Here is a 25,934-nt window from a genome sequence, read left to right as displayed (position 1 = left end):
TTGTACTCCCCTGCTTTAGACACAGTGGATGGTAGTAAGCTATCCCAGGACAGGGTCAGCCATCTGCCGTGGCTGAGCAAGCCCACTAGCTAGCTCTGGGGAAACAGGGATAGGAACGTGCTACACCCTGCTTTCAAAAACAATAGATGCCCGAATTTTCCAGACCCTGACATGACAGTAATTCCCAGAGAGGTCTATTTTTATAATACACAGAGTCAACATCAAAGACCAACCCAAAGATAAAAACATTTCTTTTAATTGGTCTTGGCTTTGATTTGTACCGCCAAGCCCTGGAGACACCGATACAATTTGATGGTAAACAAACAGAACTGCGGCAGTTAGAGAGAACACAGACCCACTTCCCAGGCAGGCAACTGTTTCCCAATCCCCCTCATGCTACTTCTGTGCTTCTGTTCAGAAAGGTGATACTGTGTCCCAGCCCTAGCAAGGCTGAGGCAGGAGGACCACCAGTGTGGGACCAGTATGGGATAGGATACATAAGGAAACCTTGGTTCTTGTTGTTTTTAAAGGGAAAGAAAAAGGTAAGTTTGAAACCGAATTGTGCAGAACCGATCACAACTCATACTAAGGATGGAGATAGTCTTTTACCAAAAATCAACCCGGTCACCAGCACTAAGATTTGCTTCTCTGGATTTGAAGAAGGAATTGAGAAAATGATCTGCACCAAGGACCAGGACGGCATTCTAAAGCACTCCTTCACATGGCAGAGCCTTCCTGTGCTGTGCATGAGAGATAAACAGAAATCTTTTCTGCTAGGCATGGCGGTGCCCACCTGTGCCCAGCACTGAGGTCTAACCCTCCGTCCTGGAAGCAATTTGGTAGGTGTGCTCCCAGAACACTCACGGTTCCTGAGGATGGGCTGCCATCGTGAAAACGGTGCGAGGTTGATTCTATCCCTGCCGCCTGGTGTACTGCTCCACACCGCTGGGCTGTATGACCCACTTGGCTCTGTTACCCCATCTTTAAAACAGAGAAGAGGGCTGGGCTCAGTGAGTGAACTTTTAAAATAGGAAGCGAGGCGTTTGCTGCCTTGACCCTAACCTTCGTAGACAGGTGTCAGCTTTGAACGTAAACCCAGCATGCTGTAACCAGGCACGTTACACTGCGCATGACCTACTGTGACGTTAGTAAGGCGTTACCTCCATCCTTATGGCCTAGTGGTATACTTTATGACTGAGCAGGCAAAGGACAAAGTCACTGCTTCACTCCCATCGGGAATGGCATTTAGGAGTCAGCTGGTTCAAGACTTGGACGTGGACCTTTGACTGTGTGAGGCGAGGCCAGAGGTGGTGCCTGAACTCTGCGATCCCATTGGCAGTGAGCTGCTACCCTCTACTGAGGAGCAGCGGTGCTTAAAGTGGGGCTCCTGCACAGGGTGCACAGAGTAAGACAGACCTGGGGATGCCCTGAGCACAGTAGGCAAATGGATAGGACTTTGAGATATAGGGCCTTGGCCTTGCCATGTCAAGCCAGCAGCTCCTGATGGTAAAACCAGGTGCTGGGCCTCCTGTTGTGCTTAATTCTGAGGCCTCTCCATCCCTCAGACCCAAGGTGGTTTCCTTTAACAAGAGCAATTGCCAAGTAGGCCTTGCTCTAGAGGAGGAGCCAGATTTGTTTGGATGGAAGCCTGAGTGGCTCCCTGGGTTCTGCACCAAGTTAAATGCGTGGAGGCAGGTAACAGACAGCTGGGAGTGCATCCCCTCCTGGGCGGCCGACTTCCCAGTCAGGCAAGAACCTGGGGTCCAGACACCGCTGGTGCAGTCAGGGAGGCCCTAGGCTCACTCACAGTTAGGAACTGTGCCTGAGGCCTGGGAAGACAATGTGCTAACGTGGGCAGCAGCCTGGGGGGCACTGGCCCTCCGGAAAAGACACTTTGGGCTTGCTATAGAGGTAGGAAGACAGGGACAGGGACAGGCCAGGCAGAGGAGGAAAAGCCTCGTGGATAAGTGGCTTTCCCCACCTCACACCTGCCCACCCTCCTGCTGGTCACCCGTAGAAAAGCTACACCATTGCTCATTCAGTTCCAAGAGTCATCGCCAGGACAAACAGCCAAATGCCCAGACGTGCCTGAGGCTGACATGCTTTCACAAGGAGATAGACTGAGACAGCAGATGCCCAGGAAGGCAATCTACTGTGGCAGGTGCAGCAATGGGCACCGAGGGGGCTCCATGTACCAACAGCACCTAGTCCTTCTGGTGAGGGTGTGCGTGGACTCAGACAGGAACCATGGCTGCAAGCCTAGCAGGAGTGGCCTGCAGTCCAGGTTCAAAACATTGTCCCATTCATGGATATTTGTAAAATAATTAAAAAGCCCACATTTAAAAGTTATAATTTATAGAATATCCAGTATAAAAGCAGTCCTCCAAAAGGGATTCTGGCTCTCAGAAGAAGTCCGCAGCCCTTGGCCTTCTCTTTGGGGTAGTTGCTGGTAGCTTCATGGTTGATAGAGGCGTGCTGGCCGGGGAGCTTGTGGGAGTCTTCAACACTCCGTGGAGTGGCCTCTGCTCGGGGTTAAATGCCACTCTGGAGAGGCCCGTGGGGCTGACCAGGATACTCTTGTCTGTCTTCTTAAATTCTGTCCCAAAGAAAGGTAAAGGTTACTTAGTCTATTTAGTTGGGTGTTATCTCTGTCCCTTCCAGGTATGCAGGGCTCCCCAGGCCCCAGAAATGCAGAGGACGCCTAGACGCAGCGAGGGGAGCATGCTCCAGCTGGTGGGTCCTGGGGTTTGCTGCGTGCGTGCGTGCGTGTGTGCGCGTGTGCGTGCATGTGCGCGTGCGTGCGTGCGTAGGCAGTGACTGCAGCTGCCTGAGGGCTGTCTTCCCCTCCAGCTCTGCATTGCACTGTTTAGCTTGAGGTGTTTGCTTTTCCCTCCTTCTGCACCCTCTGCTCTCTCTCCAAACCCATGTGCTCCCTCATGTAAACAGATGTTTGCTCACACTCACTGTCCACACGAATAAGGTCTTAGATTCATGTTAAATTTAAAAATACTAGGGTGTGGCGAATGCGCCGTTGGCTAACTCAGCACTCAAGAGGGAGGCAGGGGTGCTGAATCTGTGAGTTCCAGGTCGGGTACAGCCTCGCACTCAGACTCCTCAAAAACCAACCACCAAGCACACCTTCTCAGGAGCCCGTGGGCTTCTTTGATCTGACAGTAGGAGTGGCCCACCATTCAGTCGAGGCAGCAGTAGCTCAGGAACCCTGCAGGGTTTCTCAGCCTGAGACAGAACTAGAGAGCCCCCAGGCAAATGGCATCTCACCACACCCTTTTCCTGGTGGCCCAGGAAGATCCCAAGAAATCTCTCCCAGCCTTTAATCTTAACATTCAGGAGGCAGAGAGGCAGGTCAATCTCTGGGAGTTTGAGGCTAGCATGGTCTACATAATGAGCTCCAGGACAGCTCCAGGACAGTCAGGACCACATAGAAATTCCCTGGAAATAGACAGGACCATGATCTCTGGCTGCTGGGGAACCCTGGCTGCTGGGGAACCCTGGCTGCTGGGGAACCCTCCAGCTGGTTGGTCCCAAGCAACTTTTCCAGAAGGCCACCCACTCACCTGCTGTCATGTTTCTGTTCAATCCAAAGGTGACTTTCTTGGAACTGGAGGGTGTTTTATTCAGCTGTAGAACAACAAAGGAGTAACCATGGTAACACAGGTACTGGGCTTCCTTGCCTGGGATTTCTCTGAAGAGCTCACCCAGGGAAGGCCCTTGTAGTACTTTTCCTGACCTGCACACACACAGAGACTAACCGGGCAGCATGCTGTAGCCTAAATGACTGCACTACCAGACTTCTGCCTGTGACGATCACAAACTACTTTTCCGAATGCACAGACTTCCCAAACTAGACACTGTGCATTCCCAGTGAAAAACCGTAAGGGGTAAGGGTGTTCAGAACCCCAAATTTATCACCCCAAATTATAAGAATATTCCAATAATCACCTTTCTTTTGTCCCAGAATTAAAAGCGTTATTTACTATTAGTCCTGCATTACCAGGTAGAATGGAGCACTTGCACTCCAGATCTCAGCACCCCTGTCTGCATGTCCCTGTAGAGGGCTCACCTGGACAGTAGGACCTTGGGGACGGGTGGCAGAGCTGTTCTTGGCTTTCCTGAAGAACAGGGCCTTTGGTAAGAATCTGGTGTCAAACTTCACAAGGTCGTCCTCCATTTTCAGTGGCTTCTTCAGAGTCCTGTTGCTTCCCTGTGAGAAGGAAGGGAAGCTGAGAGGAGACTCTGATCTTGTCAGGTCCACACCAGGATGGTGTGAACAGGTGAGGTCCACACCAGGATGGTGTGAACAGGTGAGGTCCACACCAGGATGGTGTGAACAGGTCAGGTCCACACCAGGATGGTGTGAACAGGTCAGGTCCACACCAGGATGGTGTGAACAGGTCAGGTCCACACCAGGATGGTGTGAACAGGTCAGGTCCACACCAGGACGGTGCAGTGAGGAAGTGCTAAAGGCCGACCTACCCCAAGCTCCTTGGCCACAGCCCACTGTTTCTTCTGTCAGGAGCTCTCCTGCTCAGTGGAGCACAGACCTCACCATGACAGCAACGATCACACTGTCTTCTCAGCAGTAAAGCCTGTTTTCCCCCCTAACTTTGTGTTCTAACACAGGGCCTACAGTGCTAGTAATTCTTCAAGGTGCATCCGCTAAATGAGAACTCTTTTTTTTTTGTCTATCTGTGATCAGACATTATGTGGGCTACACATCTGGTGTGAGGGGCAAGGGTGCTACGAGGCTCAGGCTCAGGGGACCTCACATCTGGGAGGCTAAGTGTGGAGCCACCATGTCGGCTGCTAGACTGGAGCTTGGTGCCCCTGCTGAAGCACAACGCCTTCTTCTGGCCCCAAAGCAGCCCTAGTCCGGGAGCAGACAGCAGTGACCTCTCTAGACCCAACTCATTAGCAATCATCCCAATTCCAAGACCGACTGCCAAGGGCACGAGAAGCAGGCTATGTAGCAAAGGACGCCTCTTCCAAGGGCAGAGCTGGAGGCTGAGATGATGTCCAAGCCAGCCCTAGGATCTGCTCTCCTTCAGTAATCCTTTAGGGTCCACGAGCTCACCTAGTCAGGGACAGGCTTCAATGTCACAGGCACTGCCAGGCAGTGTGTGTAGGCAGTGGTGCTGAGCAAAGTCAGATGTCTCCCTGTAAAGCCAGAGCGTCACCATCTTGGTGGCTTGGTGGGCCACGGCAGTGAGCACCTGCTGTGGTGTTTGCTAGGCCTGCAGCCCATTGCCTAGACAGGGCACAAGACAAGAGCTTGGGTCCTTACAGCTCTAAAAGCCCATACAGAAAGAAAGTTCTTCCTTTAACCCAAAAGTTATAACCACAGGGGCTGGCTGGGGCCTGACTGAGTCTCTGAGCTCCAGGTTTAGAGGGACATCAGGTGGGGAAGAGGCAGAGGCTCTGTGTGGAGCAGCTGCCCTTGGCCACTGAGACGGGAACCTTTCATCTGCTTACTGGTGAGAGCGGTGATAAAGCAGTGCACTCTGACCACTGCTTCGCCGACGTGTGGCTATCCCTATCCCTATCCCTAGCAGACAGCTCAGTCCTCTGAGCACAGCTATTCAAGCCCAGCACCCGAGCTCTAGGCCCTTCCCATCTTACCAGAGCTTGGATCTGCCCAGCGCTGCACTCCAACACACCGTTGGACGTCTGCTTCATCTTTTTTCTCTTTTTTGAGATTGCTGTTTTTTGACTGGACGGATCATAGTGGTCAAGGGTGTTGGATGCTGTCTTCTTTTGTGACCTCTTGCACCGGGGCAGGGTGGTCTGGCCATCATTTCCCTCCACTGGGCTTGCTGGAGTACCTGCCTTCTGTACGGTTAGGTCACCACTACTGACAGGGAGAGCTCCGAGTTTCCGCTTCCTTTTCCGGGCTTGGCCACCTTCTGAGGAAGAAATGAGAGCAGTCTGAGGCTGCCCACTGGCAGGGTCATTCTTTGACACGTCCTCCTGAGGTAGAGTGGTGGATTTCCAGATCTCTCTGTGGGCCCTCAGGTTCTTCTTTCTCTGCCGTTTCCTTTTACTGTGGATGGGCGTGGCGGGTGTAGGCTCGGAACTGTTCTCCCTGGTGTTGGATGTGGCCTCTGCTGTAGGGGCCGCCACGCAGGCTTGCAGTGCATGCCTCTGGGCGGCACCAGGCTCACTGTCAGCACTAGGTACTGCAGCCTCGGCAACAGAACCCAGGTCCTGAGTGTCAGACTGGAAGTGGCTCCTTTTCCTCTTTTTCCTTTTCCTCTTGTGAATGTGACCCCCGCCGTCCTCTTCACCAGCAGCAGAGACTGTGTTTCCTACAAAAATGCAGATCAGTGATGCAGACCCCGCTGGCAACCGCAGGCAGCCAGGGATTTGTTTTGCTGTTTTTCTGAGACAGGGTCTCAGGTAGCTCAGACTGGCCTAAAATCTGCCGTACAGACAAGGGTGCTGTAGGTTCGAACCCTGATCCTGATGACCACCTCTCACCAGTGACAGGAACACAGGTGCACAGCATCACAGCACATTCCTTTAGAGACAGGCTCTCCCCACAGAGCTGCTAAGGTCTGTACATCCCCACAGGTGGCTGGGCAGATGGCTTAGTAGGTAAAGTGCTGGCTGTCAAAGGAGGACTTGAGTTAGGATCTACAGAGCCCACATAAAATGCTAACTGGTGGCCCAGAGAACCAGAGATCAGTGGCTGCACAGAAAACACCAGAACCTAGAGAACCTGTGGGTGCAGTGCCACTGGTAAAGCACCCAGCTCTCTGGGTGCAGAGGTAGAAGCAGAAGGTGAGTTTGAGGGAAACTTGGGCTACATAAAACAGCTCTAACTCAAAGAACAAACCTCCCTCCCTCTCAACCCAACCAAAACAAATTACAAAACACAAATGACCTCAAGGGCAGAGTTACCCAGATGTGAGTTAGCGGTGACCTTCCTTCAGCCCTGAGACTTAAGGCTCTGCAGCTTACCTTCCTCCCGTTCTAAAGCAGCTCTCTCTAAAAGCTTCTTTCTCTTCCTCTTGTGCCTTCTCTGACTGAGGGCTTGACCATTTTCACCAGCAGAAATATCCTCAGCAAAACTAAGTTGAGCACCATTGCCTGTAGGTTCAGAGGGACACTGGTCAGCTTCTGGGGCCTTCTGCATCTGTGGCAGCCCAGCTCCTGGGCCCTCCCTGAGCCTGGCTTCAGCTCCATCACCTGCACTCCCGGCCGCTCCTCCAACTTCACTCAGAGGCTCCTGACCAGACTACAGCCTGGACAGTGGGCTCTCAGTCTAGTCAGCTTTACACTCCCACTGGTTCTGAGCCCATCCAGTCAGTGCACAAGGAACAGGAGAGCTGGCTCACTGGCCCGCTCAGGTTTAACCAAGCTCACTCCCTGGGGACATTCGTCCTAAAGGAAAATGAACGGTCCTGAGATACCCGGATTTCTTTTTGACAAAAGACTGTAATTTTCCTAGCCCAGGTTTGTCAGCCTGTACGCTGTGTATCATGTATACGCCTAGGGTCCATAGAGGCCAGATGAGGGCATTGACTGGATCTCCCGGATCTGGAGTTACATAGTTGTAAGCTACCAAGTGGGTTCTGGAACTGAACCCTGGTCCTCTAGAAGATCGGCCCGTGCTCTTGACCATGGAGTCACTGCCTCTGCCTTCCCTCCTCCCATTAAAAACTTAACTGCAGGAAGCACCAATAAAAATTCAAATAAATACCACACAAGTATTACCCCCACACAGGGGGCACGAGATGGATGGAGAGTATGTACAAAGGGGTCTTGCACCATGGCGTTTCTCAGGCACTCGCTTAGGTGTGCCAGGTGAACCAGTGAGGGTGGCCACCCCACCGATCACTTTCCCGTGAAGGCCTACAACCCCATGTCCTAGATCTGTCAGGGATGCCCTTGGTGGGGTGTTTACTGGGTGAGAACAACTCTTCTTACCTTCAGAGAGGTCCTGGAACCTGAAAAAGGAAAAGAGCACAGGGAAGGTCAGAGAGTTCACAGCTCAGGTACTGAACGTAAGGCAGGAATCCGGATTCTCAGTGCTCACCCTCTCCTCATAGCCCCACCGAGGGATGCAGGGAGGGAGGGAGGAAGGAGCCTAGGACAAAGGCGCCTGCCATTCCACCAGCTCTGCAAGGACAGACACAGTGGCACACAGTACCGAGATCCAATGTCTTTCTCACTTGTTTCTGAAGGCAGACAGTTTAACGCTGCTATGTTCAGGGGAGGTCTGCCCAGCCAGGTTCTCTCTATGCAGCTTTATGCTTCAGACCAGATAACCAAAGTCGAGGGCATAAGGGATGTACACGGGGCTGGGGCAGGCAGGCCAGCTCTAGCATCCACACGGGAGCCCCGGGCATGCCTTTAGAGACCCGGCTATAAAACATGAGAACTGACGGATGCCACTGTCCAGGGTACTCTCTAAGAGCCAGCTCTGGTGTGTCAGCATGTTTGCATGTGAGCACATGTGCATGTAGAGGTCACAAGTTGATACCAGGTATCTTCCTCAGCCACACTCCATTGGGCCTCTCATTTGAACTAGGAGCTTAGCAATCTGGCTAGTCTAGCTAGCTTGCTCTGGGAGTCCCATCTCTGCCTCCCAATCAAGCGAGCTGCCTTGCTACCTGGAACCTTCATGGGTGCTGGGATTAGGTATGAGCCTCACACCGTAACCCTCGTGTTTTCCCACACAGTGGCAAGTGCTTTAGCCATTGGGCCAGGTCCCCAGCTCCTTTCTAAAGGCATTCATTACATAAAGGCTCAAGCTTAGACCGTTGCCTGCTAACCCAAACAAAGGACATAACCAGACAGCTGTTGTCCAAAGTTAGAACACACCAACTGGCTTTCTGGCTCATCAGTCATTTGTCACTGCGGTCCTACAGACACTGATGCTGACCTACTGGACTATCTGACTGTTCCGGCACAAACCCGCTGGGAGGCGAGGGTGAGCACGACTAACTGAAGCCCCATGTCCCACGCCATGCCAACGGTGACACGAGAGGAGCACACTGGCACTACTACCCTAGGGCTGTGAGGGACCAGCAGGGTTGCTTTTCCCTGATTTCCGCTTAGCACTACCTTTTTCTGGCCACTGCAAGAGCACACATACACAGACACACACTTACACATTTAAGAGTAAATAGATCTTTAAGAGGAGAAGGAAAAGAGACACGTGGGGAGATGCTGGCGTGGCCGCGGGATCACACTTACTTTCTGACTAGTCTGCAGAGTCGCTTCCTGTTGAAGGGAGGGGTGCTCTTCGAGTTGGCGATCTCCAGGAGTCGATCAGCAACAGCCTTATAGTCAAACTACCAAGGAGACAGGAAGCATGAGCAGTGGTGAGACAGCCTGGCCTATTTGAACCCTCTAGGTGTTCCTGGGAATCGTCCTCTCCAAACTGGGGTCTCATGCAGACTTAAACCTGCCTGATGACTTCTTTTTAATGCTCACCCTGGGCTCTCAATCTTAGACTCTATAATAGCCTTTGCTCTTTCAAAGCACAATTGTGTATGCATGTGTGTAGTGGCACATGCCTTTGATCTCAGCAGTTGGGAAGCAGAGGTAGGTGGATCTTTGTGAGTTCAAGGCCAGCCTGGTTTACTTAGCAGAATAGCCAAGGCTACATAAAAGACCCAGTAACGGGGCTGGGGATTTAGCTCAGTGGTAGAGCGCTTACCTAGGAAGCGCAAGGCCCTGGGTTCGATCCCCAGCTCCGAAAAAAAGAACCAAAAAAAAAAAAAAGACCCAGTAACCAACCAAGCAACCAAAACTCAAAACCGGAAGCCTGGCATGGTGGTGCACACAGCTGTATTCCCAGCACTTGGAGGAGCAGAAGGACCACTAGGGCTGCATGAAGGAAAACAGACAACACTGCGTAGAAAACAAGGTTCAGTGTCTTTCAAAACCCACTTCATTGGTCATTGTTTATTTTTGATACGATTTTCTGCCTCTTGAGTGCTGGCTGGGATTCAATGTGTGTACCACCATGCATGGCTTCATTTTGTTTTTTGTTTTTTTTTTTTTTTTTGAACAGGAGTTTATTAGGTAGCCCAGGCTGTTCTTGAACTTAAGACCCTCCTATGTGCTGAGAGTCCCTGTGTGCAACACCATGCCTGATTAAAGCCCTACTCTTTCAAATTTGTCCCCAACAAGCTCATTCTAAGAATGGTGACAGACATTAGTTACAGAGGGGATTATAAAAGACTTTACATTTTAGGCCCTATGGCTTAATGAGCTCTGACCCTAATTCTCTAGCCAAGCCACCCCAGGTCAACCTACATTCTATAAAAAGCAAAAGCTGCCCCCACCTGGAGAGGTGACCCTGAATCTTTCAAGGCTGCACAGATGTCTCTTTCTCTGCTGCCAATGACTCCATCTCTGAGGCATTCGTCCAGTGCTGCCAAAACACACCCAAAGACAAAGACACAGTCTTGACATTCAAGGGTAGAAGTGGCCTAGTCCCTCCAGGCTCTGGTTTAATTCCCATTACCAGGGAGGACACTAGCGACTGCTGCCTGGGGAGACACTCGAAATTAGACTCTTAAATATCCCAGTCTTTATTTTATATGTGAAGCTTGAGGTCTTGTTCCCAGTACCAACCCCATACCAAACAACCCTACCCCCCACAAACAACTGAGGATGCTGGAAGGAAGCCACAGGAACAAGTGTGTGCTCCTGACTGCACAGCAGCTCTCACAGTCATGGGCCAAACACCTCACAAGGGAGGTGACCATCTAGGAGGGACAGAATCAATTGGGCTTAGTGTGAGTGCTGTCGGGTTTTCCCTGGGGACCAGCCGTACACACGCGTCCGCTTTATATGTTGGGAGGCCTATGTTCCCTGAGATGCCAACAAAGCGCCTGATGAAGACTTAAAAACCAAACCCAGAGGGGGCGGCAGGCTTAGGCAGGTCGATGAGAAACCTCATCTCAAAATAAGGGGTGGATGAAGGCGGAGGAATGACTTCCAACACTGACATTTGGCCTCTACATGAAAATATATCCACGAGTGTGTGCGCGTGTACACACAGACAAAACTGGTACACACCAATGAGCACAATCCAGGTGCCGACCAACCCCGCAGAAAGGAAGAGTATAAGATGAAGCCTCTCACCAGTCTTCTTCCCACCGACCACCTTTTGACAGGCCAGCTCATTTGCAGGGAGGCCATTGCCATCCTCTTTGGTTTTCTGCTCTTCCACAGACTCTTCAGGTACAAAGGCAGACTGATCTACAATGACTTCAAAGACACCCTTCGCTACAGTCTGTACCAGCGTGTGGCTGAGGGCAGAAGCACATCGGAGAGAATGAGATTAAAACGCTTGGCCTGGAGCCTGTGCAGACAGGAGCACAGTGGAGAACAGCTCAGGTAAGTGCATGCACATGTATGTGCCTGCCTGGGGCCTGGTGTGCCCCCCCACTTGTTAGCAGGGACTCAGACACTCCTGAAACAGGTCCACTCAAGATTCAGGGAATCACCATGTGCCACAGGACAGACAGAAGGAGAGAGTCTGGTGTGGGAGAGCATCCTGGATTGGCAGCCAACTGGTAGCACTGTTGACAGGGACTAGAACCTCTGCTTTCTTCCCTTCATCTGAGCAGGATCTTGTGTAGTCTGGGCTGGCCTTGGTCTGAGGCCTGTGAGGGGTATTAGGAATGGGGGCTCCTTATACTAGATGACTGCCTGGCACGGTGCTGCATGGCAGAACCCCACCCTCGGGTACCAACGGAAGCAGTGGGAACACACGGGCTGGAGCCACTTACTCCTTAGTCTTGGCAGCAATTCTGCAGAACGGATCGATTAACTTGAGGTTCTGATCAGCTAAGAGCTGCAATTCAGATATGAAACAGAGGGAAAGTGAGGAAAGACAGTCTTTTCTCTGATGAGTTCTAGAGAAGGAAGCGCCTGCCCCTCTTGAAGGTCAGACAGTCACACTCATGCCTGTCCAGGCAGTCCCAGACGCACCGCAGAACTGCCCGAAACCTCACTGTGGGTTTCCGGGTGTCTCAGTCCTGTGACCACCTCTTTAGACAGCTGGGTGTGGCACCTGCCTAGCAGAAGGCCCTGGCTAGCTCCAGAACGGCAAGGAAAATAGGAATTCTATGTGGATGCCGACTCAGAGTATGAAACAAAGCCATTCTTTGTTTAAACTTCATTCATTCATTGATTCAGTGTAAGTGTACATGGTTGCCCCTCAAAAAAATTTTATTTATAAGTCCTTTTACTTAATATATGTATAAAACACCCACTACAAAATGCCAAAGAGTAGAAATTGTTTATATCCTAACTTGAGAAAACCATCTGTACATAAAAGTGCACCTTTCTTTCTAGCCTTTTGTCGGCTTATATTGGGTAACCGCACCGTCTACCGGCTTTCCCGCAGCTTTGGGACTAGGCGGTACACCCTGCCTTTCTTTCCTTTCCCTCTGGACGCTGTTTTTCTGCGGGCAGCGGCAGGGCCTTGCTGTGTGGTGTGGTGTGGCATGGCACAGGCCGCCCTGGAACGTGAGATGTGTAGTCAGTGCTGAGATTTTCAGTGTCCGCAAGGCCTGAACACGGGCCTTGCATTCCTTGCTCAAACGACTCTCCTGCCTCAGCTACTCCAGCTGAGTGTGCGGCTCAATCCTACTTCACAGGTAAGACTTCCAGACACAGGTACAGCCCACTAGCTGTCTGGGACAGGGTGCCAGGAGGGGAGAAGCCTCAGAGAGGCTGCTGGTGCTGACAGTGCCCATAACAAGCCCCGGCATGGTGGTCCCAGCGCAGCGCTGCTCCTCACCTCTCTCCCTCCCACAGTGGAGAGCTCATCCAAGTACACATCAATCAAGTGGGATCTCACTCCGTTGGGGGACCGACTCTCGGGACTCAGGATCTCCTTCATCAGGATGTCCAGAAACAGTGTGATTTGGCTGAAGAACAGCAAGAAAACAAACCAATAACACAGTTGGTTTTTTTAAAGACATTATCGCCAATACCTCCCTCTTTTCAAAGAACAGACAAAAATACGCATTTACTGCTCGTACTGTGTAAGTCAATGTGAGGCCCCAAGAGAAGAAACTGCTCTTCATTGGCTTCAAGTGACCGTTTCGGGCTCCCCTGGATTTACCCTCCCTTGGCTCAGCGTCTACTTGCTTCTCATGGCACTAAGCATGGCAGGCAGAGACGAGCCAATTCATGCTTCTGATTACCTAGAATCCCAGAGGACCCCATTGTTCTATAAAGATGTGGGGGAGCACATTAAAGATCAGAACTAGGGCCTCATACCCATCAGGCAAGTGCTCCACCACTGAACCACCCAGCAACTCTGACATGCTCTTAACGCCACCACACGTCCACGCAAATGGTTTACCCACCTCTCTTCCCAGGCATTCCGCTTGAGAACTTCGAAGGACTGCCTCAGGACCAGGCGGATCAGCTAAGGGTCGGCATGTTTTATAGTAAGAGTAAAAACGTAGTGATTATCTTGGCAGGACGAGGACCCTAGTTCTGGGTCCCCAAAGCAAGACAACGTCCTTAAATCGCTTCAGCTTCTGGATTAGCAGCATTGAGGCAGACAGGGGTAGTAAGTGCCTCTATCCAAGACCAGAGACGGCACAGCACAGACTCCCCCGCACCCCCAGAAAACCAACAAAACCAATGCAAGACATCTGCGCTCCCAGCCTCATTCCCAGCAGCTCAGACGGGAACAGAGGCACCTTCGGCACGTGCCTGATTCCGCCACAGCACGTCTGGACTTTCACCATTTTCTTGCTTTGGATGGAAGCTTGGTCTGAAGATGGCCGGGCAAGGCAAGCTCTGTCTGAGAACCTCATACCCATGTTCTTGGGTGTGGGTTAATTTCTTCCCAACAGCCTCTCTATCTCTTAACTCTACTGTTCACAAATCTATAAAACCTCTTAGCAAGCTGGGAAGTGGTTTGCTTGGGAGGCAAAGGCTTGAGATCTCTGAGTTTGAGGCCAACCTGGTATACAGAGTGAGTGCAGGACAGCTAGGGCTACACAGAGCAACCTGACTTGAAAAACCAAAACCAACCTCCCACCTCCAAATACACACACAAGAAACCCTTTTATCAAACTCCAACTCAGCTTCAGAAAGAGAAGAAAAAATGCCAGGCAAGTGCAGTAGTGCCGAGCTGCACCCCAGCTCTCTGCCACTCTGCAGACAGAACATTCTGTGTGTCAACTCTTCCGGTCCGCATGGGGAGGCACCACCTTACCATGTAGTACTTGTCCAGTCGCAGCTTGTCTATCCCTTGCCACTCTCGATTCACGGTCTGCCAGAAGGTCTGAATAAACAGGTGCTCTGCAGGGACAAGAGGCTCTCAGTGCCCTGCTGCCGCAGGAGCACATAGCAGGAAGGAACGACAGAAAACACACCCAGTTCTCTTTACGTGTCTATCTCAGAATTCTTGGACAGGTGGAGCTTGGCCAATGGCTAACTATGCTCAGTGATTTCCTTTGCAGCTATAAAGACATCACAACAGATGCCGTCAGCGTCTCGGTCAAAGCGCTCCCAAGGCACTGGTCTTTATCCATCCTTCTGATGTGCATGCTGTCTGGGTGAGACACATTATCTAATCCACAGATTCCCCACTTACTGACTTTTGAACACTTCCTTCGAATGTAGGGGTTGGCTGCTACCCAGGCTGGCCTCTCACACCTCCTACCTTAGCTTTCTAGATGTTGGGATTACAGACATATACCACCATGCCCAGCACAATTTATAAACAAACGCAAATCTTTACTATACAACAAATGCAGGATCTTGGGTGTTGTAAGTCAGCCAGAATTCAGAAGGTGTCAAACAGGACTGACTGTTGTCCAGCTTCAGAAATTTCCACCTTTTCTTTTAGGTAGAGCAGGGTTACCTTACACTTTATTACAGTGATTTATAGTCAAGATGGCTCTAATCTCAGCCAGGGTGCAGTGGCAAAGGCGTCACAGCTTCTAAGTGTGAGGGCAGCCTGAGTTTGGGAGCTGATCAGTGTCTGAAATGTCATATGACCTCTGTTCAGCACTAGCAGAGGCTGCCATATCACTCATTCCCAGACCAGAAGAAAAGCACTGACTAGGCTCCCCAGGTAAGCTATCAGACCTGCTACCAAGGAAGTCAGAGCCAGGAAAACGGCAGGACTTACGAGCCTCGGAGCTGTTAACAACGTGGATGAGTTGGGAAATAATGTTCGCTAGCTCCTCCTGCAAAGGCGGGCGGGGAAAACATCGGTTATTAGGTGGTCACACTGATGCGGGTGCTGCGGGCTGCATCCCTCTCCCTCTGTGGTGGGAAAGCCTGGGCTTCTTGTTTTAGATCTGTGGCTGACACCTCAGGCTTTATCAAATGTGTAACTCCAAACTTCAATCAACTACTGGGCTAATGCCATATGCTTCTGGAAAAATGCTAAAACTGTGTTCAAGAAAGTGTCTGTGGTGGGAGGTTGGACGATTCCAGGAAAACAATCTCACTGCCAACACCCACCCCACCCCTCCTTTTTCGGAGACAGGCTTTTTCTACACAGCCCCAGCTGTCCTGGAATTCACTCTGTAGACTAGGCTAGCTTTGAACTCAGAGAAAACCACCTGTTTCTGTCCCCTAAGCTCGGGGACTAAAGGTGCATGTTACCATGCCCCACTCTGTTTTTAAGATGTAGACTAAACTGAATCTATCCTGAGTACCAAATGCTGCAAAGCCAGAAAGCACAGAGCCACCTTGCTGGTGCTTGTGCAATAGGGTTTGCACTCCAGTCTCCTGTTAGGAGGGGAGGGCTGAAATGCCAAGAGATTCCTCTAGGTTGTGCTCTGGGCAAATTGCCCCCGAGGGGTATGTGTGCCTGTGGCACAGCAGACTCTGTTCAGCAGAACTAAGTGGCTGAGCCTAGGAGGAAGCCTTCTATTTCCCTGCTACCTGAGGACGGGTGCCCTTCCTGGCACTGCTCCCGTCTCCTGTGCCCAGAGTTCCTTATTTGTCTTGAATGAACTCCAAGACTTGAAAATGATGTTCCTTTTGTTGGTTCTCTTCCTCCACTAAAGCTGCTTGTTGCTACTTCTGAATATAATCTTACAATATTTTGCCCTGCTAGCCCACTCAAAATATGTTCAGCAGAATCAATGCAGTGAACCGAGACAAGTCACTACATGTCCTGAGAAAAGTAGCAAGGCTTCACGTACAAGGTAAGTGCCACCCAGGAGGACCCTACGCTGTGGTCGTGCGTTGTGACCCTCACTCCCTTGCTACTGAGGCAGGTCTAGTTTCCGGTGTTAGAACAAAGCTCTTCTACAGTAGTACATGTGGCAAGTAGGCTCAGTGGGCAGAGATGAAAGCTGGCCTGTGCATTCTGGGAACCACAGCATCTCATGGTGCTTTAGCCACAGGGCCTGGCTGCTTGCTTTGTGTGGAAACTGAAATTCAGCAGGTCACTGACCGCTGTGCTTCTGACCATGCATTATAGACAACAGAAAACAAAACAGAAGCGTTAAGACGTCATGGAAAACCTACCATGGAAGCTATGAAATGGCGAGAGCAATGGGATCTATGACTTAGCGTGTCCGGTATGTCTGAAAGCACAGCCTAAGTGCCCGCCGCCCCTTCCTGAGGGGACAAGAGCTGAGACAATGGCTCCTTGAAGCATTTACTTCCAGCTGTTTGGGGATGGCAGCAGATTGGCGGGACGTAAACAGTCAAGTCTCTTATCCATCGTCAAAGGTCCAGGGCCATGGCTGGGGACTGCGTTACCTGCAGAAGGGGTTCGTCCTGCACCCACATGCAGTAGAAGAGTCCTTTCCATATTTTTAGGAGTTCTTCCTGACTGAAACTTCCTGCAGGAGAAAACAGCACAAGCACCTTACAGTCTACACTCTTTCCTTAACTTTTACAGTTGCTATGCAAATGGCAAAACTACTACATGCATTCCCTTCCTATGCATACCGGTCCCTAAACCCGAAGTACACCTTATGCTAGTGGCTAATGTTCCAAGTACCACACGTGTTGTTTGTTATCAGCCAAGGGAGGGTGGCAACAGAGGCAAGTCCTTATCTGCATGTGCGACACTAAAACTAACCCATGTGCCTGGTATACCAGTTGCTAAACACTCACAAGGCCTTGAACTCATCCCTTGAACCAAGAAGGGAAGAAAGGAAGTTTCACCATCTCAACGAAGGAGAACTACAAACCCTATAAAAGATGTAAGAGTCTCCGATCACAGAGTATTCCTAGAAAATGGCAGAACCCCTCCTGGTCCAAAGACAGAAGACTGGGCCAGCCCAAGGACGGGTCTGCTCAAGTATACTTGTAGAAGGGTCCAGCCATGGGCAAAAGTCAACCATGCCCCATTTTCTGATTGTGCCAGTCACTTCTTGGGCAGCTCTTAAGGCGGTTTCAGCCTGTTTTAAGTGGCGTGCCCGGGAGGGGTCATTGCTCTGCCCATTGCTGCTGAGCTGCCAGGCTCATGGCCGGCAGCTCCTGGTGTCAGGAAGCAAAGATGACTGTGAATGATGAGGCTAGGGGACAAGGAACATTCTAGGTTCTGATGTGTCACACGTGGTCTCTAGCTGAGTGACTGGGAAGCACAGGAGGTCTTCTCAGCACCACTCTGGGACACACTAGATGAATGAACGCAGACTTCCTTTTTTGCTGGTTTGCTTCCTTAATTGTTTGGACAGGGTCTTGCTACTTACCTCAGACTGGCCTTGACACTGTCTGTGTTCCACCTCACACAACTCAAGTACGTATTTGAAGCCAGTGTGCTATTAACTCTAAAAGGTATTCTTAAATGACCAAGAGCCCTTGCAATGGACTCATGCTTCTGTAGTGTGCTTGGTGGGCCGATCTTATTTTATGACTGATTTAAGAGCCATCTCCAGGCTGAGGTGAGGCCATCTGTTATGCAGGAGGACCTGACTGAATCTTCGGCTCCACAGAAGAGCTCTGTATGCCTGTGATTCCCAATGGTCACCTCAGCCTAGCAGAAACACCAAGCTTCAGGTTTAGTGAGAGAACTTGCCTTAAGGGAATAGGGTAGAGGGATCACGGAAGCCACTCAACAGCCTCTATGGCTTTTACAAGTGCGCGCGCGCGCGCGCACACGCGCACACACACACACACACACACACACACACACACACACACACCCTCCAATACTCTCTCAAAAAGGTTTCTAAAGGAAGGTTTTTCTCGTCGATACCTTTATAATGTTGCAGTTTCATGTTTTTACAGTAGTTTTCTACTTAAATTGAAGGCAGCAAGTGTGGGAGCACATGCCTTTCATCCCAATATAGATGCAGGCAGAGTTCCAGGAGGCTACTTAGCAAGGCCATCTCAGACAATCCACACCCAAACACCAGGATAACAGAAACCGTGGTGGAGTTAGCTAGTCAAAGACATTTCCTTAAGGAGCCATACAGGCAGCCGATGTGTGAGCCGGCCTCTCTCTGCTAATGCAAATATGGCACAACCCCTAGCACCTGCCCCACTGCAGTCACAACTCTTCTTGTCATGGTAACCCGTTCCTGTTTAATCGTGATCCAAGATGCACATGTCCCTGGAGAACTGTGGTTCTGGGTAAGGCTGGTGACTTCAGAAATTACTTTAGATCACTTGGATCAGGCCACACCAAACCATCAGCTAAAACTTATTACAGGGAAATACGTAACACAGACTGGTCTGTGTAATCATATACAATCTGACCTGTACCTCTGAATACTTGTTTATAGAAAACCTAGGGTGCAGAGGAACACATTAAATGAGACTAAAGGGGTGGCATTTTACAAGACAAATGACCTACATTCAGTAAAAAACAGAATGAGGGGGGTGGGGCTGCTAAAAATTAAGTCTGCACATATACCAGCCACAGGAGTCTTGTTTGCATTGACATAAACACATAAAAGATGGGGAGAAAACTCCATGAAGTTGAATAATTTGAATAAATTTAATAATTTCATGACACCAATACCTTTTATTTGTGTGATTTTTCTGAGTCTTGCTATGTAGCCCAGGCTGGTCTCAAATGCTTAAATTTCTCTGCCTCCTCCTGTGATGACAGGCGCAGACCCCTGGGCCTGACTAAGATCTTTTTTATGGTGTAAGGAGATGCTGTGGTTGTCAGAAGAATCCTTATGTTTGGGGACTACATGCTGTGAGGTGAATGGAAGTGACACATCAGATGGCCAGTCAAGTGCTGAGCCACCACAGCTATAAAAAGAGGGTGCTCTTCATGGAACGCTACGGCCATTAGTGAACCACAGCACAGAGGATTAAAGTCTTGGTTCCACATGAGGCCAGGGCCGGGCACGTCAGGTCTTGTCTGCTAGCTGCACTGTTAGTCCCTTCAGGGCTAACTGTAGGAGTTCAGGGTAAGGTTGTCGAGGGAGGACTGCCAACAATGAGGGCTCAGGCTAAGTCAGAGACAGGGCAACTAACCTCCTCACACAGTATCATCCAGGCTCTGCGGACATCCGTCTTGCTCAGGCTTGGCACACAAGTCTTTCTAGTCACACAGGGGGAGAGCAAAAGAATGGGGACTACCAGTGGGACAAAGAGAAACTGCGGTTCAGCTGTCATGCAGGGGCATCTCTGTGCCTTTAAAATCTGTGGCATAGATGCTGAGTGGACTGTGACCGGCTAAAACCGTCCTACCCGCCTTCCAAGTATGTCTCGAACTCTCATTCCCACCCCAGGCCAAATACTGCACAATGAAAATACAGCTTGCAAAACATTCAAAAATTTCAAGTCAGTAGTAAAAGCTCTCTGAATGCACTGCAAAACTAACTCAAATTAAACACGCAATGAATCCAAGGTGTTGCTGGCGGTGCTAGACCATGTATGTGTGTACGTGGCCCCAGTTCTGAACACACAACATGCCCATTTTGTACTTTGTATGACACCATGGCACAATGCCAGTGAACACCGCCTACAACACCTGACCTCAGATTCTTGACAACCGTAGGTGACAAACTATAGCCTTGTACTCTATACACGTGTTCTCTGCCTTTAGACAAGTGTAGTGGTTTAATTACTGAAAACTGAAGACTTCACTGTTTCTGTATTGTTCCTTCACAGCACGCTCCAAAATGGCAAGGCGGTGGTGGTAGCACACACCTTAATCATAGCACTAGTGGGCTGCAGGCAGGTGGGTCTCTGTGAATTAGACGCCAGGCTGGTCTATAGAGAGAATTTCAGGACAGCAAAGTCTCTCTACTATGTAGCTCTGGTAGTCCTAGAATTCGCTAGGTAGTCTAGGCTGGCCTTGAACTCAGAGATCCACCTGCTTCTGCCTCTGGATTATTATTATTATTATTGTTGTTGTTGTTGTTGATGATGCATACTGTTCTCCTTTTCAATACGTGGCAAGAGTATGTATGTGCCAGAAGTTTTTTTTTTTTTTTTCAAAGATTTATTTATTTATTATATATAAGTACACTGTAGCTGTCTTCAGATACACCAGAAGAGGGCATCAGATCTCTTTACAGATGGTTGTGAGCCACCATGTGGTTGCTGGGAATTGAACTCATGACCTCTGGAAGAGCAGTCGGGTGCTCTTAACTGCTGAGCCATCTCTCCAGCCCCGCCAGAAGTTTTAAAAATAAAATTCTCTGACGTAATCATTAGCAAATGTTTTGTTTACAAGTGAATAAATCTGTATACTATCAGGCCAAAGGGGTGGTGATTAAAAAAAACTGTAAGAAGCCCCAGACTGTTCAAGTCCCCCATTCTAAAAATTTACTTCCAAAATACATATAAAAACCCCATTTTTACCTAAGAGTTTAGTTGGTAAAAACAGGAACAGATTTTTAAAGAACTTAAAGAAGTCTGGAGAAACACTGAGTACCTGATCCCTTTTACTCACTGAGGAAAGTATCTGCAGTAGCTTTATTTGCTAACTGCTTTCAAAGCTCTTTTCTTCTTGGCAACAACTTTGTGAGGCACTGGGAATGAACACAGGGTCCTGGGTACTCCAGGCAAACGCTCTATTGCTAAGTCTCTCCTCCTCTGCCCTTTATTTTGGGATGGTCTTTCTGTGTAGCCCAGGCTGACCTGGAACTTACAATCTTGCCCCAGCCTCCCAAGCTCAAGTCACTAGTGTGACTACCATACTTGTCCAGGAAAAAACTTTTTTTTTTGGGGGGGGGGGAAGGTTTCACCATGTATCTTTGTCTAGCCTGGAACTCACTATGTAGACCAGGCTGCCCTTAAACTCAGCAATATACACCAGCTTCTACTTCCTGAGTGCTGGGGTTGAAAGTGAGTGCCTGGGTGGGGACGAATTTACATGTTCTATGACCTACTTTCTGACAGACAACAGCTCAGATTTAGCTAGCCTAAAAACAATGTCAAGGATATTAAAGGTGTGAAGACACAGGACATACCATTGTTTTGAAATGACAACATCCAATAGCAACCCTCTCCACGGAATGAACACAGGAGCCATTCTGGATGGGGCTGTGCATACTCCAGACATGCACACCTCCCCCCTTTATAACTCTCTGATGGAGAACCCTAATGCCGCCAGCAGCAAAGGCACTTACTTCCACAACAGCTACAATGACTAAGCCACCACCAACCACAAATTCAGTCACCTTCTACGCCACCAAAAGGAGGCTGGGGCTTGGCAGAGAAGGTGCTGGCCACACAAACCTGGTGGCCAGATCTCCAGCTTTTGAACCCCCGTGAAAACCAAAGGAGAGAACTGACTGACATTTCCAAACATGTGGTGTGTTCTATCTCCTCCCACATCATGTGTGTGTGAGCACACACGCAAACTATTACTAATAAAAACAATGACACAAACGGAATTGCCACAGGGTTGATGCTAGGATACACCATAGCTTTATGGTAGGTGTTAAATGTTTAAGGCTGAGAAATGCTAAGACAGGCAGGGACTGCCTGCTTGGCTCACTGCTGTACTCTCTACACCAACAACAGTGTACACAAGAGGACATGGTGCTTTTTGTTTGCTGCATTTATGAAAGGCTATACCAGGACTCATGAGCCACCATGAACTAAAATGCCGAGACTGTTTCTTGACAGCAAAGACCACAGACCTATCTATTTATGCTGCTGACAGACAGTAAGGCAGTAAGTCAACAGTAAGTCTTCAGTGAGACGAAAATGTCAGATTTCCCAACAAGTAAGGTTACAAAACAAACTGAGTTTGTCAAGGAGATGCAAGCTTGTGATTCTATTATGATGGGGCCTTGCAGTGCCAGACACTTTGGTTTTCCTGTCCCATGGTTATTATTTTTAAATGTTTTCTTCTCTTTTCCGTTCTATGTGCATTGGTGTTTGACTGCACGTATGTATGTGTGAGGGTGTTGGGTCTCTTGAAACTGGCAGCTGTGTGTGGTTGCTGGGAATTGAACCCAGGTCTGGAAGAGCAGCCAGTGCTCCTTCTCTGCAGCCCCGTTGGGCCATGATCATTAAGACATTTACCCTGCAGTTTTTACTTATTTGCATGGCACACATGTATAGGTTGGAAGTCGGTGCTAGGTATTTTCTTCCCTAGCTCTCCAGCTAATTTTCTGAGACAGATTATCGTATCAATCTGGCTACCCCAGGATTTACACTGGCTTTCATGAGTAAACGCCTGAACTCAGGTCCTCACGGGTACATGACAAGCATGTTACCGAGGGAGCCATTTTCCTAGCCCCGCAGTTATTTTTCATTTATTTCACGCATACTTATTTCACATGTACACCATGTGTGTCTGTGGTGACTGTAGACTGTTGAGGTTAGAAGACCGTGTCAGAGGCTCTGACACTAGAGTAATGGATGGTTATGAGCCACCACACGGGTGCCAGGAATGGAATGCCAATTCTCTGCAGGAGCGAATGTTCTAACCTGCTGAGCCATCTCTCCAGTCCCTCTACAGTCCACAGTTATTTTATTTTTCTGAAGGCCTACGATATCCCACAAACTGGCCACGATGATGAATAGGGGAAAAAGATAAGTCATCAGGAAGTACCCTGGGGTATTGGGCCTGTTCTCTTTTTTTTTGGGACGGGGGTGGGGGGGCTGTTCTCAAAGGGTTCTGAGAAGCATGCTCTCAGGCTGTCTCCAGTCCAGGTGTACTGTACTTTGCTTTTGTCTCCTGAAGGCTCTCCTAAGGCTCCATATTTTCACCTATGGCTTAGAGGACAAAGGGAAGCTTACAGTGCCTGTGGGGGAAAGGATACAAACCACAGAGTTCATACAAACAAAGCTATCTGCACATAGCTGAGGACAAGGTCATCCGTTCTCAGTATAGCTAGTAGAGACCACTCCTGGCTCTGGGAAATCCTTTCTCAGAACAAATAGCTTTTCCTTCCCTCTGTATCTAAGCACTATCAGAGGGGCACAGATTTTATAATTTTAGGGGTGACAGGGTGGTGGGAGAGATCATAAAGGAGGATTTCTCTCAGAAGTGATACTGCTAGGGCAAAATTCTTTGTAGAACAAGCCTGAATGCAAGGGGGGAGGAGGCAAGAAGAGTGTGAGTGGTGTGCTCAGCCACAGGGGTTTAACGGACTACTGAGGAATTAGAAGAGCAGGTGAGGACACCAGGTCTGTCAGACTGTGGCCTTCAAGGGAAGCAGTGGGAAGATGAGATTTGCTTTAAGAAAATGACCTGGGCTGTTTGTGGAGGGCAGACTAAAGAGGCACAATGGAAGCCTGGGGCAAATGCCTTTAACCCCAGCACTCAGGAGACAGAGGGAGGTGGACCTCTGAGAGTTTGAGGCCAGCTTGGTCTCCAGAACAACCAGAGCTATAACACTGAGAAATCCTGTCTCAAAAAACCAAAACCAAACAAACCAGGCAATGGGGGCTCACAACTTTAAGCCCAGCACTTGGCAGGCAATCTGAGTTCGAGGCCAGCCTGGTCTAGAGAGTGAGTTCCAGGAAAGCCAGGGATACAGAGAGACCCTGTCTGGGGTCGGGTCGGGGCGGCGGCGGCGGGGGGTGGGGGGGACCCAAGTAAACAAAAGGCACAACAGAGTTAAGGGAACGGATGGACCAGAAATCTAGGTAAAATAAAGGAACTTCTGGTTAAGGCAGAGTAATTCAAGTTAACTGAGAAGGACAGAAGGATAGTGTGTGTGTGTGTGTGTGTGTGTGTGTGTGTGTGTGTGTGTATGTAAGATGGTGGTGAGAAAATGTGGGAAGAATGAGCAGCTGAGGAGGAGGAGCAGCAGGAGAGAACAGGTGTTTGGAGGGAGGAGCAGATGCCATTGTTGGTACTGAGGCACTCATGGGACAGCCAGGTGGAGTACCAGGCTAGTGACACTAATCTGAGCGGAGGATAGCCAAGGTCCACCTGGGCCAGTAAGTTAGGTTTAGGGACCACCAGCACACGTATATAGGAAAATTGACAATATGAGAGGAAACTGAATTTCTGGGGCAATCCTTAACAGGGCTGGGGTGGGGGTGGGGATGGGAAATGCAGCTGCCAAGGCGGCTCAGCTCGGTAAACCTCACTACCTAAATCTGACCTCTGGATTCCACAGTGGAAACATAACTTTTGGAACTTAAAAACTTGGGGTTGGGGATTTGGCTCAGTGGTAGAGCGCTTACCTAGGAAGCGCAAGGTCCTGGGCTCGGTCCCCAGCCCCAGAAAAAAAAAAAAAACTTTTAGTTTTTATCAGACGTCTCAAAAAGTCTCCTTTCTTGGCAATAAGGTCTTGCTTGCTCTGTGACCCTGGCTGCCCTTAGCCTCACGATGCTGGAATTAATGGTATGTACTGCCACCTGGGACTGATTTCAATCAAAAACCATTTAAAAAAAAAGATTTAGTTTAGGTATGAGTAAGTAGGTAGTTTAGTGGGAGGTTTGCCTGCTTCTATGTTTATGCACCACGTGCATGCCTGGTGTTGGTAGAGGTCAGAGGGGGTGACTCCTTTCCAGGAAAAGGGTTCTGAGCTGCCATGTGGGTACTGGGACTTGAACGGCTGAGCAATCTCTCAGGCCCCCCAGACTTCAATTTTAATCAGATTTAGCAACCCGTAACTCAAACTTTAGCCAACTGGCTGCAACCTGAAACCTTCACAGTATGCTGCAGTCTAGACTTTGCGAATTCATTCAGGAGTTAACAGAATCTATTCTGGGTCACTTAAAATAAATCTTTGCAATGCATTCCACGGCAGTTAAAATCCAACCTCCCCTCCCTTTCCCCAAAGCCAGCGAAGTGACCACATTGCCCCCAGGTTCAATTTTATCTCAACACGCCCTGCGCGCCAACTTACAGATAGATTTCTCTGGCTCAGGGCACACTTAGCGTTCTTGCGTCTGCCTGCCTGGCTTCCTCCTGTCAAAATCTCAACAGAGCACAGGTGGCTTCCTTTAGAAGGACTTTCTCCTGCACTTTTCCACGCTACTGATATACATTCCCGCATTCACACGTGCTCCACTACACTGCCATCAGTTCTACCACCACACTGCCAGAGTTCTTCTCAGGGCTAACTCTCTAACGCACCCCAGCGCCTACAGGTACTATCCATGGAACACAAACAAGAAACACAAACGAGCCTCGGCGAACTGGGCCAGCGGTGAGCTGGGACTAGCGGTCAGGAGCTCTGCCGCACAGCCCGTAGCAGCCGCACCCGTGCCCACTGGCGCGACCCTCGCCGCGCGCAGCGGCGCGGACCCAGGCCCGCACCTGTGTCGCTCTGCGTCCTTGCGCTGAGATACTGCCGCAGTTTCCTCACGGCGCGGTCGCGGACGCCCTTCTCACTGGAGGCCAGCCGCTGTGCGAACTGGAGCTCGGTAGACTGCATGGCGGGAGCCATCGCACCCGCTTCAGCATCCCCGGGCTGCGCGCGTGCGGCTAGCCGCCGAGCGATCTGGATTGCGCCTGCGCAGGCGCCGCGGCGCGTGGGTGATGGCGTCACCGGTGCGCCGCTTGCCGCGCGCCCAGGGAGTCCGCGTGGCCCCTGTGCGAGTAGATACGTAGCCCCGCTACTGAA

At 50.0% G+C, this 25,934-nt stretch overlaps 1 protein-coding gene across 2 annotated transcripts; it reads right to left on the bottom strand.

Moving 5' to 3' along the window:
• Positions 1-233: 233 nt before the first annotated feature.
• Positions 234-25,813, bottom strand: Rrp1b (ribosomal RNA processing 1B). 2 transcript variants are annotated; one of them, NM_001427282.1, is made up of 16 exons: positions 25,628-25,813; positions 16,738-16,820; positions 15,146-15,203; positions 14,225-14,310; positions 13,362-13,423; positions 12,788-12,917; positions 11,772-11,836; positions 11,122-11,288; positions 10,317-10,405; positions 9,220-9,317; positions 7,948-7,967; positions 6,979-7,107; positions 5,638-6,323; positions 4,082-4,222; positions 3,576-3,639; positions 234-2,596 (listed from the first exon to the last, which is right to left on the bottom strand). In NM_001427282.1, exons 1-16 carry the CDS (start codon positions 25,755-25,757, stop codon positions 2,403-2,405), a joined length of 2,202 nt encoding a protein of 733 aa, NP_001414211.1. In that variant the 5' UTR covers positions 25,758-25,813; the 3' UTR covers positions 234-2,402. The 2 variants fall into 2 exon arrangements, with proteins under 2 accessions (NP_001414211.1, XP_017457363.1); XM_017601874.3 differs by lacking the exons at positions 16,738-16,820; positions 25,628-25,813 and adding an exon at positions 16,501-16,728 and having other exon boundaries at positions 235-2,596.
• Between the last annotated feature and the right edge of the window lie 121 nt (positions 25,814-25,934).

Source organism: Rattus norvegicus, chromosome 20, assembly GCF_036323735.1.
Source record: "Rattus norvegicus strain BN/NHsdMcwi chromosome 20, GRCr8, whole genome shotgun sequence".
Lineage (NCBI taxonomy): Eukaryota > Metazoa > Chordata > Mammalia > Rodentia > Muridae > Rattus > Rattus norvegicus.
This window is presented reverse-complemented; position numbering and strand designations above follow the sequence as displayed.